This window comes from Lithobates pipiens, unplaced genomic scaffold (assembly GCF_037356315.1).
Source record: "Lithobates pipiens isolate NorthernLeopardFrog02 unplaced genomic scaffold, aLitPip1_a1.2 Scaffold_3, whole genome shotgun sequence".
NCBI classification, from domain to species: Eukaryota; Metazoa; Chordata; class Amphibia; order Anura; family Ranidae; genus Lithobates; species Lithobates pipiens.
The window spans coordinates 204,365,927-204,384,412 of record NW_027507790.1 but is presented as its reverse complement, the minus strand read 5'-3'; the positions used below and the strand labels follow the sequence as shown (position 1 = coordinate 204,384,412).

Sequence of the window (18,486 nt, the reverse complement as noted above, 5' to 3'; positions counted from 1 at the left end):
TAGGTGGACTTCCCCCACCAGAATACACTCACTCACAGCCATAAGCAACTACAAACGACCAACATCCAACACCCTGTCCCACATGTTATACCACAGTCAGTATAGTAGCCAATGTTGGCCGTGCACCCTTTTATTCAGCCGAAGGTTTATGGTGTGGGTCAGGATGTTGAATATTGGTCGTTTGTAGTTGCCTGTGTGTCAGGGCTGGGCTCAGCCCCTCCCTCTCTGCGCTGGCCGCTCAGCTGTTGGTTAATTGCCAGCTCCTATCTCTCCACAGTGACTCACCTGTTGATGATATCCTGCTCATCAGTCCTACCTACTAAAGCCGTCCAGCCCAGACGTTCTCTGCCTTCGCCTTGGTCAACGTCACAGAGGCTATCTCCTGCGTTCCTGATAAAGACTTGCTTGGCAGACATTCCTTCTGGTTCCAGATCCTGCTTGCTGTTCCACTACGCTGTTTCCTGGCTTCCTGACTTTCTGGCTTGTCTGACTATCTGTTCCAGTTACCAAACTTTGGCTATGTTTTGACTACGTTTGTTCTATTTACTTTTATTATTAAACAAGTGTGATTTAACTGTTTTTCTGTCTCGGTCTGATTCATGGTTTCTGACACTGTGTTCCCACTAGGAAGATTTATTTTCCTCATTGTCAACAGCCCTGATAGTGAGGGAAAATCCGAAATTTTGAGTTTAGGCACAGAAGAGATTGAGGATGTTTCCCTTCATGTGGTTTCTATGCAGTTGACAGGTGGCAGTGGTGCTCTGGGACACAGACAGCAAAAAAAAAAAAAAAAAAAAAATAAAAACATTCTTTTTTTAACTTGAACATATAACAGTTTTTTGGGTTCTATCTGTCATTGATATTTCCCCTGACTTCCTGTCTAGTGGCTGTGGTCTTGAGTGCCACTGTAACTAAAATGAGGCAAAACTTGATTTCTCAAGGCTGGTTACAATAAAGTAGCTTTTCATAACCTTTTTTTCACTCCAGAGGAATAATTGCCTGGTCTCAGAGAATTCCTAATAAGATTAGTCTATTAGGGATCAATGGGAAGAATGCCCCTATTTCAGTGGTGGTCAGAATGTCATTCTTACAATCATACCACTGGTACACATGTATCACATCTACTGTGACATACTGAAGCAGAGCATGATCCCTGCCTTCGGAGACTGGGCCACAGGACAGTATTCCAACATGATAACGACCCCAAAAACACCTTCAAGACGACCACTGCCTTGCTAAAAAATCTGAGGGTAAAGGTATTGGACTGGCCAAGCATGTCTCCAGACCTAAACCCTATTAAACATCTGTGGGGCATCCTCAAACGGAAGATCTCTAACATCCACCGGCTCCGTGATGTCATCATGGAGGAGTGGAAGAGGACTCCAGTGGCAACCTGTGAAGCTCTGATGAACTCCATGCCCAAGAGGGTTAAGGCAGTGCTGGAATATAATGGTGGCCACACAAAATATTGAAAATTTGGGCCCAATTTATCCTTATTATCACTTAGTAGTGTACTCTCTTTTGTTGCCAGTGGTTTAGACATTAATGGCTGTGTGTTGATTTATTTTGAGGGGACAGCAAATTTACACTGTCATACAAGCTGTACACGCAATTACATTGTAGCAAAGCGTAATTTCTTCAGTGTTGTCACATGAAAAAATAATATAAAATATTTACAAAAATATGAGGGATGTATTCACTTTTGGGAGATACTGTATTTCCGCATTATTTGGGTTTTGGTCCTTTTAGTTCAAGGGACAATTTTAGAACGCAGAGGTTATCACCCCTGAAGGGTGAGGGGTTCTGGTGGGGTCCAGTCACAGAGGAGCGGACTGATTTCAGTACTCTTTGGAATTGGTAAGTCCTCATTTGAAAACCCATAATTTGGAGACTCAGAGTGGGAAAGAGCCTCCAAACCCTGATTACAATGACTTTGGTCCCAAAAGGGTTAACCCACCTTCAATGGAGACAGTTCTTAACTATACCAGGACTATGAACTATTTACCTTTACAGTTGCTGAAGAAAGATATTTGTGTTTACCCATTTTGATAGACTAATAAAAACTAGTATGTATGAATGTGAGTTAGGGACCTTAGATTGTAAGCTCCTTGAGGGTAGGGACTGATGTGAATGTACAATGTATATGTAAAGCGCTGCGTAAATATATAAGTACCTGAAATAAATAATAAATATATAATAATATTTACTTTCACAAGTGACCTCGGGCTGTCCATATTACAATAGCTACAGAAAAACAACATATAAATCACCTCATACGGACACAGCAAAACAAGCAAGGGTATTGTATATAAATAGTTTTACTTATAAAACATTTTTAACAATTTGTAAAATAGAAAATATTGTACTCTCCAAAAAATTATCATAAAAGTAAAAATACAATGGCAACCTTAAGTTACAGTAAACATTTATATTACATTTTCTTTTTACAATTAAAACATATTTACAACACATAAATAGAAGTCAACCTGCACTTCTGTCACAATTGTGTTATGTACCAAGCAGCAGCATTATTTCTTCCAATAAAGTGTGTTAAAGGAGTATAAAAAAGTATACATTTTATCAGTGCCATGAATGATTTTGAATAGTGTCCAGATAGTGTTCTTTATAAATCAATGGCAGTAATCCAACAACATTTTAACCAATTAATAAACAAGGCTAACATAAGCACTTGTGTTCATTATCTGTATTTATTTGCGGCAGCTTTTGTTGTTTATTGGCTCAAACTATCTTAACCCAAAACTATCGTGATTTTCGAAAGAGTGGCAAAAGATTAGACCCCCTGGCAGATTTTTATTGCTCTGTGTGTGGCCCTGCTAGGGATATTTATTTATCATTATCTGTCCTGGTCACCGAGACTGAAAGTATGGAAACATCGAAAATTTAGAATCATCACCAGAGCAGTAGTAGAGGGAACATCTTCCAATGGGGATGTTATATTCTAGGTAGAGATGCCTAAGAGGATTTTCCTCATATTGAAGAGATTTCCTTCAACTTTCTGTTATGTTTATAGAACAGGATGTGAAAAGAAATCTTTCCAATGGGGCACAGATGGTTAAAGCAAAAACAATGGGGGGGGGGGGGGGGGGGCTTTAATCAGTCCCAATACTATTGAAATAAAAATAGGTTTTGCCTTTCCATATACTTTAAATCTAGTAATATCATGGAAATAGCACTTTTTTGGTGAAGATAGGCAATAAAGGCAACCAAGAATGACATTTTATATAAAGTGAAAAAACCACAGTACTGTAATAGCCCCCCCTGCTGCCTATGGAACTGCACTGTGCAGAATGACTATTTGTATTGCACAGTACTCAATAGTACTTGAGTATGATAGATGGCCGTGAGTACTGGGCAATCAACCTCGGGCTCAACATTTTACTGCAACTCCAGCAAACTAGACACCATAAAATGTCCCCAGCATGGCATACAAGTCTTGGAGTCCTCTTTCTGCTAAGTCATGTCCCTTGTCTGTCCATGGCTGGTGCACATAGCTTCACTGCCAATTAAAACATATAGAAAGTCTAATTCATTCTGTCATTATCCAGATTAGAGAGAAACACGTTTATTATTGACCTAGTTAGTTCTTCTTTAAGACTCTTCTTATAAAATCAGGGTCTAATGAATGCAATGGTACAACAACCATATATAATTCATCTTTTGTCCTTCAAAAATAATTCTAGTTATGCACAGCACATATTATTTACACAGTTTCGGCTCACACTGAAATGCTTTGTGGGGAAACCCATGATCCATGTGTTTCCTGAACCACTTTCAAATCGCACTGCCCTTGCGATCTGCAGTGGGTGTTAGTGCAATCTTAACGACACCCCAAATGCAAGTCGCAAACCCAGTGCGCTTGCCAGCACCAGAACTCATGGTATAAAACGACCATGCAATCCGGTTGCAAGCATTCCCAAAATTTCTGCATACACGACTTTGGTGCAGAATGGGCTCAAATTGCACCACATGGAACCACATGTGAATTGTACAGGAATGCAATGTGGTTCTGTGTGATTCATAGTGTGAACTTAGGCTTAATAAATAAGTCTTAACTTGTTCATTAAAAAAAATAAAAAATAAATGTAATAGATACCTGTTAACCCTTCTCTTTCATTGTCTAACCTGCTCTGCAGGGATGAAAGGCACAACCTGCCTGGCTGCTATGGGCAATATGCACTATTCATTGAGAGCTACTTATACATGAGATCTTGTATGGTCATAATGTGTTTCCTATGAGAGTCATACTCTGAGCTGGCCATAGATGATTTTTTATATTTTTTTGATTGGGGGTTTATTGAAAAAAAAAAAACGGATTCCCTGATCCACACAAGCAAAGTGGATAGAGGAATCCTCCCTGCTGTGTTATTGTATAGTGAAAGTGGAGACTCCTCCACTGCCAGAATACACTGATCAATGCTGGAGCTGATTGGCTGCAGCCACTGATCAAATGACTGCTTTCCAACAGTCTCGGTCAAGAGAAGTTGAACGTTAGTTCAACTTCTATTGAGCAGCAACAGCCATAGATGAATCACAATTTGGCTGCTTCCTGCTGACCTGGCTGAATTTCAATCCATCTATGGCCAGCTTAAGAGAGTTGAAGAGCATTGATTGGCATTGGTTTAGCTTTACAGTGGATGCCTTACTTGCATATGGGCAGGTGATGCAATGTGAAGCAGCTCTACAGAGTTATACAGAGTCTGAGGAGTTCTTCGTAATACTGGTGAACACAGGCTTGTGTTATGTGCAGTCAATGTTAGCAGGTATTCTCTTCCCAAAGTATCTGTCATCCTTTTACATTATCTACTGGCCACTCCAATTGTTTAGAGAATGGAGCTGAGTAATTTACTAGTGAACTGGGCATCTGGATACTGTTATGTTAAAGGAAAACTCCCCTTTTGTTAAACAAAAAAAACATATCGTATTCAATGTTATACAAGCCATTTGCCAATTTTATATTAATAATTACCTTTTCTTTTCAAACTGGAGCCACCTTGATTTTCTAAAACTGTCATAAAACTCAACTCAATATGGCTACCTGGAGGCCCTCTGTAAGGGTACTTTCACACTGGGGCAGCTTCGGCATTAGCGGTAAAGCGTTGCTAGTTTTAGCAGCACTATACCGCTGTTATAGTGGCGCTACACCGCCGTTATAGCGGAGCTTTTCGCCAAACTAGTGGGGTGCTTTTAACCCCCGCTAGCGACAGAAGAAAGGGTTAAAAGCACCTGTGTTGTGGCGCTGCCGAAGACCTTTGCAGGCGTTTCGCTAGCGCTGCCCATACATTTCAATAGGCAGGGCGTTTTGGCAGCGGTGTATAAATATTTTTGGTGCTAAAACACCTGAAAAGTGCCTCAGGGTGAATGTACACTAAACCTTTGGTTTAGGAAAAGCCCCCAGGAATGTAATTTCCTCCTTGTGTGATTGACTCACTGGGAGTTATTTACTAAAGAAAAATCCACTTTGCACAGCAAGTGCACTTGAAAGTAAAGTCACTGTAGACCCGAGGGGGAAATGCAAGGAAAATAAAAAACAGCATTTTAGCTTGCACATGATTGGTTGATAAAATCAGCAGAGCTTCCCCTCATTTCAGATCTACCCCTCAGATTTAAAGCGACTGCACTTCCAAGTGCACTTGCAGTGAAAAGTGGATTTGCCTTTCGTAAATAACCCCCACTCATTTTCTCAGATGTCTTCACTAAGATGCAGAATGGATGCAGACACTGCAGGCATTGGTCTCCAAAGGGATATGGTAAAGCAAACAGCTATTTTCTCCAAACAGAAGGAGGTAGGAATCTGCAACAGTTTGTTAAAACCCTTACAATATTTTTTTCAACAAAAGTGGAGTTAGGCCTTGACTTGTGTTCTAAACTACTAATAACATAATTTTTAGGGGATGAAAGAATGAGTTGAGTTCAGTGACAGGTTTATTTACTGTCCCAACTCTGAATGTCTAATTTAGGGACCATGTCAACAGACTTTTGCTTGTTCAGATCTTCATCTCTATCCATGCAAGTCAATGGGAATGCAAAAAGCTTTTCAAAGCAGGCCGATGCAGCTTAGAGGCAATTAAATGCAGCTCAGATGGAGGTCAATTGCTTTCAAATGTGAATGATATCAGAAGCATTGCAAATTGATTTTGCATGCCAGTATAATGCACCTAAAAAAGGGCTACCTTAACCCATCAACACAAGCCCAAAGCCTGTAGATCCAAGCCTGTATTATTACAGCATATGGTCATTTTGAAGGTCTACCTCCAGTGCCAGGTACACAGAGGTTTTAAAGGATGCCTGGTCTGTTAAGCACACCTCTAATGCTTGTAAGTAAAGACTTTCAGCTCTGCATCCAGCGCATGCACAGGAAAGTAGACAGCAAACTGCTACAGAGATTAATGGCTGCACATCATGATATCGGGGAAGGCCAAAGAAATGAGGCATGTTTGGGCAGTATTAATATAAAGTTTGCTTTTCTTTTTTAAGCTTTCTGCTATAGATTAAAATTGAAGCTATCAGGTTTGTTGACGTTTAACTGCTAATTGCTTGCTAACAAAATTATTTTAAAAAATGTAAAAGCATTTTTTTTTGTCTGCTCTACAACACAGCAGTCATGCCAAGTGTGATAGATTTGCTTTGAATAGGAATGCCCAATGAAATAGTCATGTAATTCAGTTACCCTGAGACTATAATGAGTATTGTCCACCCCCTAGTGGTAGTCCAGACTTATAGCAACACAAGCTGCAAGCAGTCTTTGTAATTCTGGAAGTGTAGTTAGCTGAAAGCATTTAAATTCAGTTGGGGACCCATCTAAATTTATATCCCCCGCCACTGGTCCTGATGGTAAAGGCATTTCCCTGGGGGAAGGCAAGGGTTCGGATAGTAGAGTGGTCTTTGATGGAGGTCCTGAAGGAGACATCTTCTTCTAAGTTAGTGTCACATAAGTTCAATGTGCTGTGACCTGTGGATGTCTTTAGGCCATGAAAGGCTCCACACATTTTTATCCTTGAAGAATCCTCATCCAGGCAGTCCATGGGGTCATCAGACTGTAGCTTGGGTCGCTTGGCTTCAGTGTAGTCATGTCCCATCAGGGCAGCGTTGCATTTCTTAGAGATCTCCCGCAATATTTCATCCACCTGATTGCATTCCGGATCGCTGCTCTGCTGGAAAAACTCCTCCAGGTTTCTTTTAACTGGTGGTCTTGTCAGGACACCATCAGAGGAGAGCTTGGAAATGCTTTTAGACCGTTGACTCATCAGCTTCTGCAAATCACAGAACATAATTGATTTACTACAAGAAATATTGTAAGATTAGCCCAACTTTGTCCAAAAGGTTTTAATTATCCTAAGGTAAAGAGGAATTTTTCATGTTGGCTGTGACACCCAGGGCTGCTTATAAGGCAGTACAGCCATCCCTCCTGTATACTGGGCCCAGGCCTCATCAGTGCAAAAGGGGCCCCCCCGCTCCTGCCGAGAAGGAGGGCCAGCAATACTGCCTTATTGCTGATACTTGTGACTCTTGTGCAGTGTTGCCAGCTTCTATTTTTCTTTTCTTCCTCCAGCAGCACTGCAGGGGGATCAGTTCTAGTATCTGCACCCCTTCCCTCTGCTATCTGGGAACTGTGTGCCCCTTTTCTCCGCAGTGCTGCTGTTTTCTCTCCTCTTCTCTCCCACTGGCAGCTGCTGAGGGCACACAGGCGGGTTATTTCAGGATGATGAGCAGGAGGGCTCACCATCCTAAATAAACACACCACCCTGGATGAACACAGTGAGAGATCGGTACTGATCGCTCACTATGGGGCTGCAGATATTGCCTTTGTGCTGTTATTCACTTGAATGAGTCTTGTTCCATGAGGGTTTCATTTCTGCCATGACTGCAAAGCCAAGCATTATGGGCGTTGCATTTTAGCAAAAATATTTGATATTGGGGGACACCAATATATAAGGTTACCAGAAATATAGATCTTAGCAACTTTTTCTTTCTAATATCTGCAATGAATTCTTCTTTACCAAGCAAGTGGCAACCCTAATGACGGCTACAGCGCGGATCTCCTTTTCCGGGACTACGTCTATTGACGTAGTCCCGTGCACGAGCGGCCTGCGCGCCCCCTGAGGGGCGCGCGCGGCACTCTCTGTGATCGGCGAGTCTATGAGACTCGCCTGATCACCGATCAGGGCAAGGGGTCGATCCCGACCCCTTATCACGTGATCAGCTGTCAGCCAATGACAGCTGATCATGTGATATAACGGAGCCGGTAATCCGTGCTGGGTGGCACTATGGGCACTGCTGCCCCCTCATCAATAAAGATGATACAAAAATAAGTGCCCCCGTCAGTGCCACCCAGCAGTGCCCATAGTGCCACCCAGCAGTGCCCACAGTGCCACCCAGCAGTGCCCACAGTGCCACCCAGCAGTGCCACCCAGCAGTGCCCACAGTGCCACCCAGCAGTGCCCACAATCTGCCTCAACAAAGGTGCTGCACCCCAGTGCCACATATCCGTGCCCATCAGTGTCATCTACCAGTGCCCATCAGTGCCCAGCAGTGCTGCCCATCAGTGCCCAGCAGTGCCACCTATCAGAGCCACCTATCAGTGCCACCTATCAGTGCCCATCAGTCCCATCTATCAGTGGTACCTATCAGTTCCCCTTAGTGCCACCCATCCCTGCCACCCATCTGTGCCACCCATCCATGCCATCTTATCTGTGCCCATCTTTGCCCATCCGTGCCGCCTTATCCGTGCCCATCGGTGCCGCCTTATCTGTGCCTATTAGTGCCGCCTTAACTATGCCTATCAGTGCCCACCAGTGCAGCCTATCAGTGTCCACCAATGCAGCCTATCAGTGCCCACCAATGCAGCCTATCAGTGCCCACCAGTGCAGCCTATCAGTGCCACCTCATCAGCGGACAAAAATTTCATTTGGGTACAGTGTTGTATGCCCGCGCAATTGTCATTCAAAGTGCATCAGCGCTGAAAGCTGAAAATTGGTCTGGGACTGAGGGGGGTTTAAGTGCCCAGTAAGCAAGTGGTTAAAAGAAAATGCCTAGAACTCTGCCTTAACATTTAGGTAATATAATCTAAACTATAGAACAAAAAGAATAAAATATGATTGTAAAGGATGCACATGTTTGATCTCAAGTAATTGTCTACAAGTAATAATGCTTGGGCGCCCTCTGCCGGCAGAGCCTCACATTGCAGATAATGGTCCACTACTTACATCAAGTACAGAGGCCAAGTGATTCGCCTGATCTGCAAGTTCTTTGAGCTGAACGTTTTTCTCTTTGAGTGAATCGATCTCCCCTTGTTTCTCATTCAATGTCACATGCAGCTACAATGGAAAGAAGCAATTAGTGAGCGATGTTATCTGATTGCATGACATATATAGAACAGATCTGATCCAGATGGGACATACCTGATTGTTCTGCACCAAGGCATCCCCCAGAGCTTTGTGATTGTGATCTGCCATATCCCTCCAGTACTGCTCTGTGCTGGGGAGGGGCTGCACGTTAATGGGCATGAGCTGGCATGGCTGAGAGTGAATAGCAGGTGCCAGGCACTGGTCATACACAGACTCCTCACAGGGGGGCAGCTGGAAGTCTGCACTGCCCAATCCATTCTGCATATGGGAGGACTGATCTGCAAAGAAATGCCAATATTCGGTCATAATGATAGATAGATAGATAGATAGATAGATAGATAGATAGATAGATAGATAGATAGATAGATAGATAGATAGATAGATAGATAGATAGATAGATAGATATCATATAGAGGACACACATCAACATATGAAGCATCAAACATCATTTTCAAAGCGTTCGATATTAATATAAGATAAATAGACTGATTAGATGGATAGACGGGTAGATACAAGTGCTGAATAAAAATATACTAATATGGGATAGATAGATAGATAGATAGATAGATAGATAGATAGATAGATAGATAGATCTTAAAATATCTCTTTGGAAATGTATTCATATAAATATATACTGTAGATAGATATCATGCATAGATGTGTAGAAAAACATAAATAATAATAATAATAATATCCTAATAATTACATGTTCTCAATTATTTTTATATCTTTTGCCACATTTGTATTTAAAAAAAAAACATTTTTGATCCGGAAAGAAAACGAATGGGGAAATGACTTTGATACAATGAAGAAAATACTGGAATACAATGCAGATAATACAGATCTGCTGTCAGTAGAGCCATTTCCCGGTAAAGGAAGGTTCTCCGTATTCTGTATATGGCAGTTATTGGTCCCAGCACATCGCACACAGCCTGTTATACAGGAGAGGGCACGCTGCGCCTTGTGGTCCCTCAGTCCCTCCAGAGCATGCACTACATACAGATCAGACAGACTCACCTGCAATGAAGTTGTCCACAGCATCCCTGAAGTCCTGCAGGTCGAAGTCGGGTGTCCCTGGCATGCAGTGAGCCTGTAACAGACAAGGACAGGTGAGAAGACAGGTAAAGTGAAGGTAGGTAGTAAGGTGATTGTAGGTGACCCCCCAGCCAGCCTCCTACCTGCTGCTCATATCCATAGGCTGGGAAGGGGAAGTGGCATGCTTGCACTGCCATGGCCAGGCTGCAGAGAGCGGTGTGCAGTGTGGATGGAGCAGGGTGCACTACAGTACAGGTGGAGATCCCAGCAGCAGGTGTATAGAAGGAAGAACCAGCCAGGGCTGCCCCTATACATCCTATGCCTGCAGATGATTGGAGGCCGTTGGGCCAATCAGCGGCCTTCACAAAGCCACATTCTTCAGAGTTCAGTGACAGATTAACCCAGGCTGTCTGCTGCAGTGTGCAGAGCCTAGGGCCAAACAGAGAGCCTGGTGGGGGGTGCATGTACACAATGTGAGATTAGGGAGCCTCCCATTAATTGTACTGATACATTCTGTACAAAGAACTGATCACCAAGAGCCTATTCAGGACACCCATTGCCCCTCTATTAGTAGGATTACCTACACTTCACACCTCTGCCCAGCCATCCTAACCATTATAAATAAATTGTTACATTGGGATGATTCAAACTAGTTTATTGTATGTGAGTTCTTTGGAGCAGTTATAGGCCCTGCCCTCTCCAGATGATGGGGCACTACAAGTGTCAGCATGCCCTGCCTGCAGCTTGGGGGATGATGACTAAATACAGGTGCTAAAATGATAGTTATACGGTTATTTGCCTGGAATGATGACATTATGGTGCTGATTTACTAAAGAGGCTGTTCAGTTTGCAAAGTGAATGTTAATGAATAAGGTGAAGAGGTGATGTGAACACTCAGTTATGTGGGGGGGAAATAAAGGAAAATGATCAGCACATGATTGGATATCAACATTCAAAACAGTTTCACCTTTTTACCATCCTCCACTTTTTCTAAGTAAATTGTCTCTTTTTATTTAGCTAATCAATAATGAACATATTTACAAGAGAGACAATCTACCCACAGCTGGCATTGCAGGTTTGGATTGATGGTGGAACCATTAGTCACCCACTTGTTTCTGACCAATTGGGAAGCAGACAGTTCTCTGCAGTCAATATCCCAGATCCATTTCCAATAGGATAAAACTTTTTTTAATAAATAAGCCTCTAAAATGGAAAATGTTTCATTGTACTGTGATGTGATCCTGTTATTACAATCGCTAGCTGGGCATACATATACTGTACACTGTGTACAGGCTGATTGTACAATCGCCTTCAGATCTACCAACAACTATGTAATTTTATGTCCAATATTATTGGATATAATTTGAATAGATTGGCTAGATCTGTGCTCATATTGGTAGACTTTAATGTAGATTGTACAGAGAATATACAATGAGATTGAAGGGTCTGTGGCCATCCTAATGGCTGCCATACAGGGTGCCATATACTGAAAGATCGAAAATCGATCAATGGCTGATTTGATCATTTTTTTTCAAATCGGACATCGATCAAACTAGACAAAAATGGCAATGGGGAGTTATGAGCGAAAGAGAGTGTCTGTTTCAATCAACCCAATTGGATCGGCTGCGGTGGAAAAAAAAAGATTATACGGGGTTAATCAATGGGATATTTGGTGCCCTTAAGCTGGCCATACATGGGTAGAAAATCGTTCGAAAAAGCGTTAGATAAGCAAGCCCCAATCGTTAAACTTTAGATACGTTAGTGGGCACATTTCAATTCTCAAAATGCAAACTTTTATGCTAAAAGAAAATTCCGTCATGTCTGAATTTTGCTGCGTAATCAAACGATTTTCTAAACATCAATAGGGGAATCGATCATAAATAGTTAGTAAAAATGTACAGCGCATGCGCATTGATTGATTCATAAATAAATGTACCATTTGTGTCGTTAATCAATAATATGTGCAAAACAATTTGATACAATGATGGCATTAACACACAGTGGTGCAACAGATTTTTTTTGAACAATTTTCTATCCATGTATGGCTAACTTAAAATGTAGATGAAGGGTGTGGAGAAAAAATATTGTTGCTCAGTCCTTTACCATCTATGTTTTTTTTGGCCAGAACTAATCTACTCTGGTTAATTAAAGCAGTCACTATCTGTCTCTCATCGCAGCCATGCCATGTGTGCCTCTCTTGGTCAATGTCCCATTGGATCATTTCGTTGAATCCAACACTGATCGTTCAGTTTTATCGTACCCTGTATGGATAAGTATACTTATTCTATAGATGTATGGTCCTACTACTAACATGGCCCTTGTGCTCCTGTCCTAGATTTTTTTCCTTTAATTCCAATACCTAATCACATCAGCAGTTTTGGGTAGAGCAGGGGATGGGTTGCCCTCCTTTTAGAAAGAACATGTCCATATCCCAGTAAGTGACAGTTATCAATGTGTATAAACTGTCACATATAGCACTGCCCTGTGTAGGAGTGGACTTGGCACTGAGCATGTAATATAACTGAATTCTCACCCTAATCCAACTCCAAACATACTGGAAGTGGCAGTGCATTATGCAACCCCATGGCAGGAGTGCCAAGGTCTATATATAGAGAAGGACAGTGTACAGTGTGCTGGCTACATGTTGGGAGAGGGCAGCAGATAATGGCAAGGATTGCAAAACCCACACAACAGCTGCCAAGCCTTTTTCGGGCCAGTCATTGTGCTTGGAGCAGATCACTGGCACTCGCTAACATTGCCAGTTTTATATATACTGTAACACAATCAACGTTTACACGAACATGGGGCAGGGCAAGATGTGTGTTTGCTGTGCATTGGATGACAGATCACATTTTTGCTTAAAAGGAACTTGTCCTGAAACAAGTTGCCTGTGTGAAAAGCCTCAGACAGAAGCTGTTCTTTCCTGTCTTCCAGGCACTATAACTGGTGTCAAGTCCTCAGAATCTTTAGAGGTCCTGACCTGGTAGTCAGAATAGGACAGCTTCTATCTAACTTTACATGGATATCCTGCTTTAAGAATGATTCCTATTTAGAAAATGTTTGATTAATAGTTTTTAAAGGGCTAATAAGTAAAAGGATCGCCATTGTTTTAAAGGGGTTGATAAATTAAAGAATCACTGCAGAGAAAAAGTTGAAAATTCGGAATAAACTATGTATATCAAAGCACCAAGTCCTGTCCTGAAATAACTGACATTTATAAAACTTGGATATGCGATCTTTTGTTCTCATGGCACCAAAATGACAGTTGGTGGATTGTCCTATCAATGGGGTCTGTATGGGATGTCAGATGTGTGTTAGAACATATTTCTTTGCACTAAACTGTCCTCATTTTAAGTCTATTCTACTCTGATAATACACAGGACCTTACAAGGTTGTTACATGTCATTAAAAATATCTTTACATAAAGCAGCCTATAAAACCTGTGATCAGAAATGGTTTCATCATATAGGACAATGCTCATGATGTGTATAACCCTGAAGAACCTGGATTTCTGGATTGACCAGACCACTATACAACTGTCAGGTCTGCTTTACTAAAACTGGAGACAGCAAAATCTGGTGCAGCTGTGCATGGTAGTCAATCAGCTTTTAATTTCAGCTTGTTCAATTAAGCTTTGACAATAAAACCTGGAAGCTGATTGGTTTATATGCAGAGCTGCATTAGATTTTGCACTATGCAGTGTTAGTAGATCAACCCTTGTACAATGTCTAATTGGTTGCTGTTGGCTAGTTCTCCCTTCCCTTGTCTGGTGGGTGGGAATGCATTATGTTAAATAGGATTAGAGCAATGCAGTTATTACACTTGTCTGACCAGGGAATAACGAATAATAGTTTCTGTGGTAACCCAGCACTGTTTCCACAACACATACACATAGATTGCCCTGGATATAGCATACTGTGTTTTACACCTGTGTGCACCTGTATCACATATTGCAGCCTTTACAGCCCATTGCACTATACACAGAATAATCGAACATGCATTTTAGTTGTTATTGATAGAGAAAATTGAGTACTGTATCAATAACAACTATTGAGTAGTTGTTATTGAGACAATGCAAAGAATGCCAGGCTATACCTAATTATTATGGGTTACTATATCATGCACATATCATGCACATTGCTCTAGATAGACTAAAAGTAGGGGCTGATTTAGGAAAGTTGGATCTAATATGGAGATGTTGCACTTAGCAGCAGTAAAGTTATATCTTGTAGTCTCTGGAGATAGGTAACAGGGAATCAGAATGGTTGTTACAAGCAACAGCCCTGGTTTTTGTATGTCTCTCCCTGGCAACATGAAGATGTTGTCCATAGCAATCAATTAGGCTGTACCTTTTCGTTTTTGGGAAAGGAAAATAATGGATTCTGAGCCCTTGTTTCCCTTTAGCACTCTTTCCGTTGGTTTCCATATATTAGATGTGAATATTTGCTGATATTGGTGACAGTTCAATATTTCATGTTTTTCAACCACATTAAGGGCATATTTATAAAGCAGTGAATGTGAATTTTATCAAATACAGCATTCATTGGGGGTGAATCAATCACTGTCATTTAAAACATATGCACCAGGAAGGTTTGGTGAATGTCAGACTCTGTGCTTTATATATCACCAATTTCCAATACAGGTTTATGTCATTGACAAAAATCACATTACCAATTGACTAGACACAGTATATGGCTGCCAAGAAGAATATTGTCTGCCTGTATTTATTATGATAGGGTAATAAATCTGATTGCTATGGGTCACTACACTTTGCACATTGCCTTACATGCATACCCCACTTTTAAGTACACAATGGGGTTTATTTACTAAAGCTGGAAAGTGCAAAATCAGGCTCCCTTCTGTATAGAAACCAATGAGCTTCCAGGTTTTATTACCAAAGCTTAATTGAACAAGCTGGGATTAGAAGCTCATTGGTTTCTATGCAGCAGTGAACCTGATTTTGCAGTTTCCAGCTTTAGTAAATAAACCCCATTGTGTGCTTAAAAGTGGGGTATGCCTGTATTAACAAACTATTTATCACAAAAAGTGTACCTGAGGCTGTCACCCATAGAATGCAAAGAGCAATTTTGCTGAAATTTATGATAACGTTGCTTAATTCTTCATAGACCAATGACATCATTTATATTAGGATGACTATTGTCTGCCTTTATCCAAGTACTGGAATCTGCACTGCTTGCTGTGGGTCACTGCATTTTGCACTTTGCCTTTCACAAAATATAGTAAAAGTAAAATATAGACATAAACTCATATAAAGCAAGTCAATAAACACAAACATATTTTTATACATGTGCACATGTCTTTATCTGATTCATTAAGCTGGATACATATGGGTAATTTTTGCAACTGTACTACTAAAATCACCTGACAGAGGTAACAATGGAGTGTAGGAACAATTTGCAGCAGGAGAATGTGCAAAATTGTGCAGAAAATGCATGTCCTTCTTGTAGATTTGCTGCAGTGACAATCATTTTTAATGGCACCCTCAACCCATCCTGCATTAGGTATGCCTAAGGGCCCATTTACAAGCAGACAAAACACTGGGGTTGATTTTCCAAAACTGGAAAGTACAAAATCTTGTGCAGCTCTGCACAGAAACCAAATAGCTTCCTTTTTTTTTTTTTTGTGTCAAAGCTCAACAAACTGAAGTTAGAAGCTGATTGGCTACCATGCACAGCGCCACATTTTGCACTGTCCAGTTTTAGTAAATCAACCCCAATGTGTCTAGATGTGCACAATGTATAATTTTGTAAACCTAAATTAAACACTATAGTAATCAATGAGCCTACAGAGATAGCTGCGCCTAGCTGCAAAATCTGCGCTGCATTTAGACGCACAAAAAAAGTAGAACAGGGCTGCTAAACGCAGCGCAGATTTTGCAGCTAGGCAAAACTGGAGAGTGCAAAATGTGGTGCAGCTGTGCATGGCAGCCAATCAGCTTCTAACTTCAGTTTGTTCATTTAAGCTTTGACAAAACAAAATGGAAGCTATTTGGTTTCTATGCAGAATGCACAAAAATGCATGTAAACATGCATGAACATATATAAGTATGCATTTGTAGTCATTACTTGCAATGAAAAAAGACCTGTATGAGTCTTTTACCTTGGATTTTTTGCTAGTTCTGCCAACAAGCACCTACTTTCCATGAAGACAATGCGCATGCCCATGAGAATGAGCCCTAAAATGCATGGAAACTAAGCACCATGGGGGGAATTATCAAAGAATCTGGAGCAGCTGTGCATTGCAACAAATCAGCTTCTATCTTCAGCTTCATATTTTTGCTATCAACCTCTACTACATGCAACTATGTGTGTAGCATTTTTTTAATGATTGCAGTAGCACAGTTGGCCTGAGGCTGGCCATGCATTATACAATTTTCTGTACAATTTTCTCTAGATTTACCTTCACCTATGTAGTGCAAGGACCTGCCTAATCAGATACAATTGAAGGTGTTGTTTCGTTTTGACCTCATAATATGTGTTTTTGGTAAAGCTAAACGAAAATTGTATAAGACAATTGAACATCTATGGCCAGCCTTATATATACAAACAACATCACTTTTCTACAGTTATGACATTTTCCACATGGCACATAGGACAGAAATGTATCACAATAACAAGCAAAATAATGGTATCAGGTCATTACTGTAAACCCCACTATTTACACTGTTTAGTCAACTTCAAAGGCTTATTTAAAGTTAATGAGAGGTGTTAATTGTGTTGACCTATCAAACACTTTAATGAACAAGGCTTGTGTCCAGTCATTGCATACATCAAAGTCAGGTTCTCTTTGAAGTTCATTGTATTACCTGCTGCTCGAGCGCGCCCCTAGTGGCGTCTTGTTGTATGACAGCGTTACAATCAGCCAGGTCCTGCCAGTCAATGGTGGAGAGAGCTGCGGGGCAAAGAATAGGAGTGCAAGTTACAGACATGAGCAACTGACACTTCAGGTTTAGGACACTATTGAAGTGACATCTCTATTGCTGTATAAAATAATATGCATTTACCTGCATCTACTGCGCTGGGAGACTGATCCACATAGATAGTTACAGGACCAGAGGGCTCAGCAAAAATCCGCTTTACCACCTGTGTACAGGGGGTGACAGTTATCAGTTAATGGATCTTAATGATGCAGATGGATAATAATGATCATAAATAAGGGTTATCATCCTACCTTCCGCTCTGGCTTTTTATTCAGCCGGTTGGATAGATTCAGCACCCTGTTAGGACACAGCCTGTCAAACGCCTTCCTTTTGTTCTGCATGCTTGCAGGAATTTTGCAGGAATATTGCAGAAAGATGGCAGGAATATTGCAGGAAGATGGCAGGAATTTTGCAGTAATATTGCAGGAAGATGGCAGGAAAATTGCAGGAAGTTTGCAGGAATATTGCAGGAATTTTGCAGTAATATTGCAGGAAGATTGCAGGAATATTTCAGGAATATTGCAGGAAGATTGCAGAGAGAGTGATATGTAGGAGCTGAGCTATCCAGGAGCTGAGCTAGGATTATAGAGCAAACTGTCAGAAAACAATGCACTGACTTCAGTTATAAGGATAAATAGGAACTTGTGACAGGCAGGCAGGTCTGGTCCAATCACAGGCGGCGGTTGGTGCCGGTCTCCAGGGGAAAGCGTCCCTAGCAGCGGCAGGCAGGACAGAGAAGAGGAGCCCGCCAGTGCCCGGGCTGGAGAGCGCACATAGGGGCCACCAGTGAAAGCGGACACAATGGGAGACTGCTAACATCTCATTACAGGTGTCAGGGATTACCAGTGACACCAGATTACAACCTCTCCCAGAGGGGACACTTCACACTCCTAGATAAACATCACTAACTGTACATTCAGGATTTGTTGTGTCACCTTTTGTCATTTGATGGTTGCTGATAAGAGGACATAGAGCGGCAAGGATGGAGAATGAAGCTGCAGCCCTACCGATCTACTCGATTTGCGATTTGCTTATAATGTACAATTAGGATAAAAAGTAAAAAGTGTCTCATTGTTGCAAAGAAAATAATGGTAATAATAATAAATATGTATGTGTCTTCTATCTAAAACAATCTTCTTGAGTATG

General features: G+C 41.3%; 1 protein-coding gene across 2 annotated transcripts; it reads right to left on the bottom strand.

Annotated features, from left to right (window-relative positions):
* Window positions 1-2,300: 2,300 nt before the first annotated feature.
* Window positions 2,301-17,984, bottom strand: MCIDAS (multiciliate differentiation and DNA synthesis associated cell cycle protein). 2 transcript variants are annotated; one of them, XM_077462725.1, is made up of 7 exons: window positions 17,592-17,984; window positions 17,425-17,503; window positions 17,227-17,312; window positions 10,383-10,455; window positions 9,420-9,643; window positions 9,225-9,335; window positions 2,301-7,271 (listed from the first exon to the last, which is right to left on the bottom strand). In XM_077462725.1, exons 1-7 carry the CDS (start codon window positions 17,679-17,681, stop codon window positions 6,804-6,806), a joined length of 1,131 nt encoding a protein of 376 aa, XP_077318851.1. In that variant the 5' UTR covers window positions 17,682-17,984; the 3' UTR covers window positions 2,301-6,803. The 2 variants fall into 2 exon arrangements, with proteins under 2 accessions (XP_077318851.1, XP_077318850.1); XM_077462724.1 differs by lacking the exons at window positions 17,227-17,312; window positions 17,425-17,503; window positions 17,592-17,984 and adding an exon at window positions 10,544-11,033.
* Window positions 17,985-18,486: the final 502 nt, after the last annotated feature.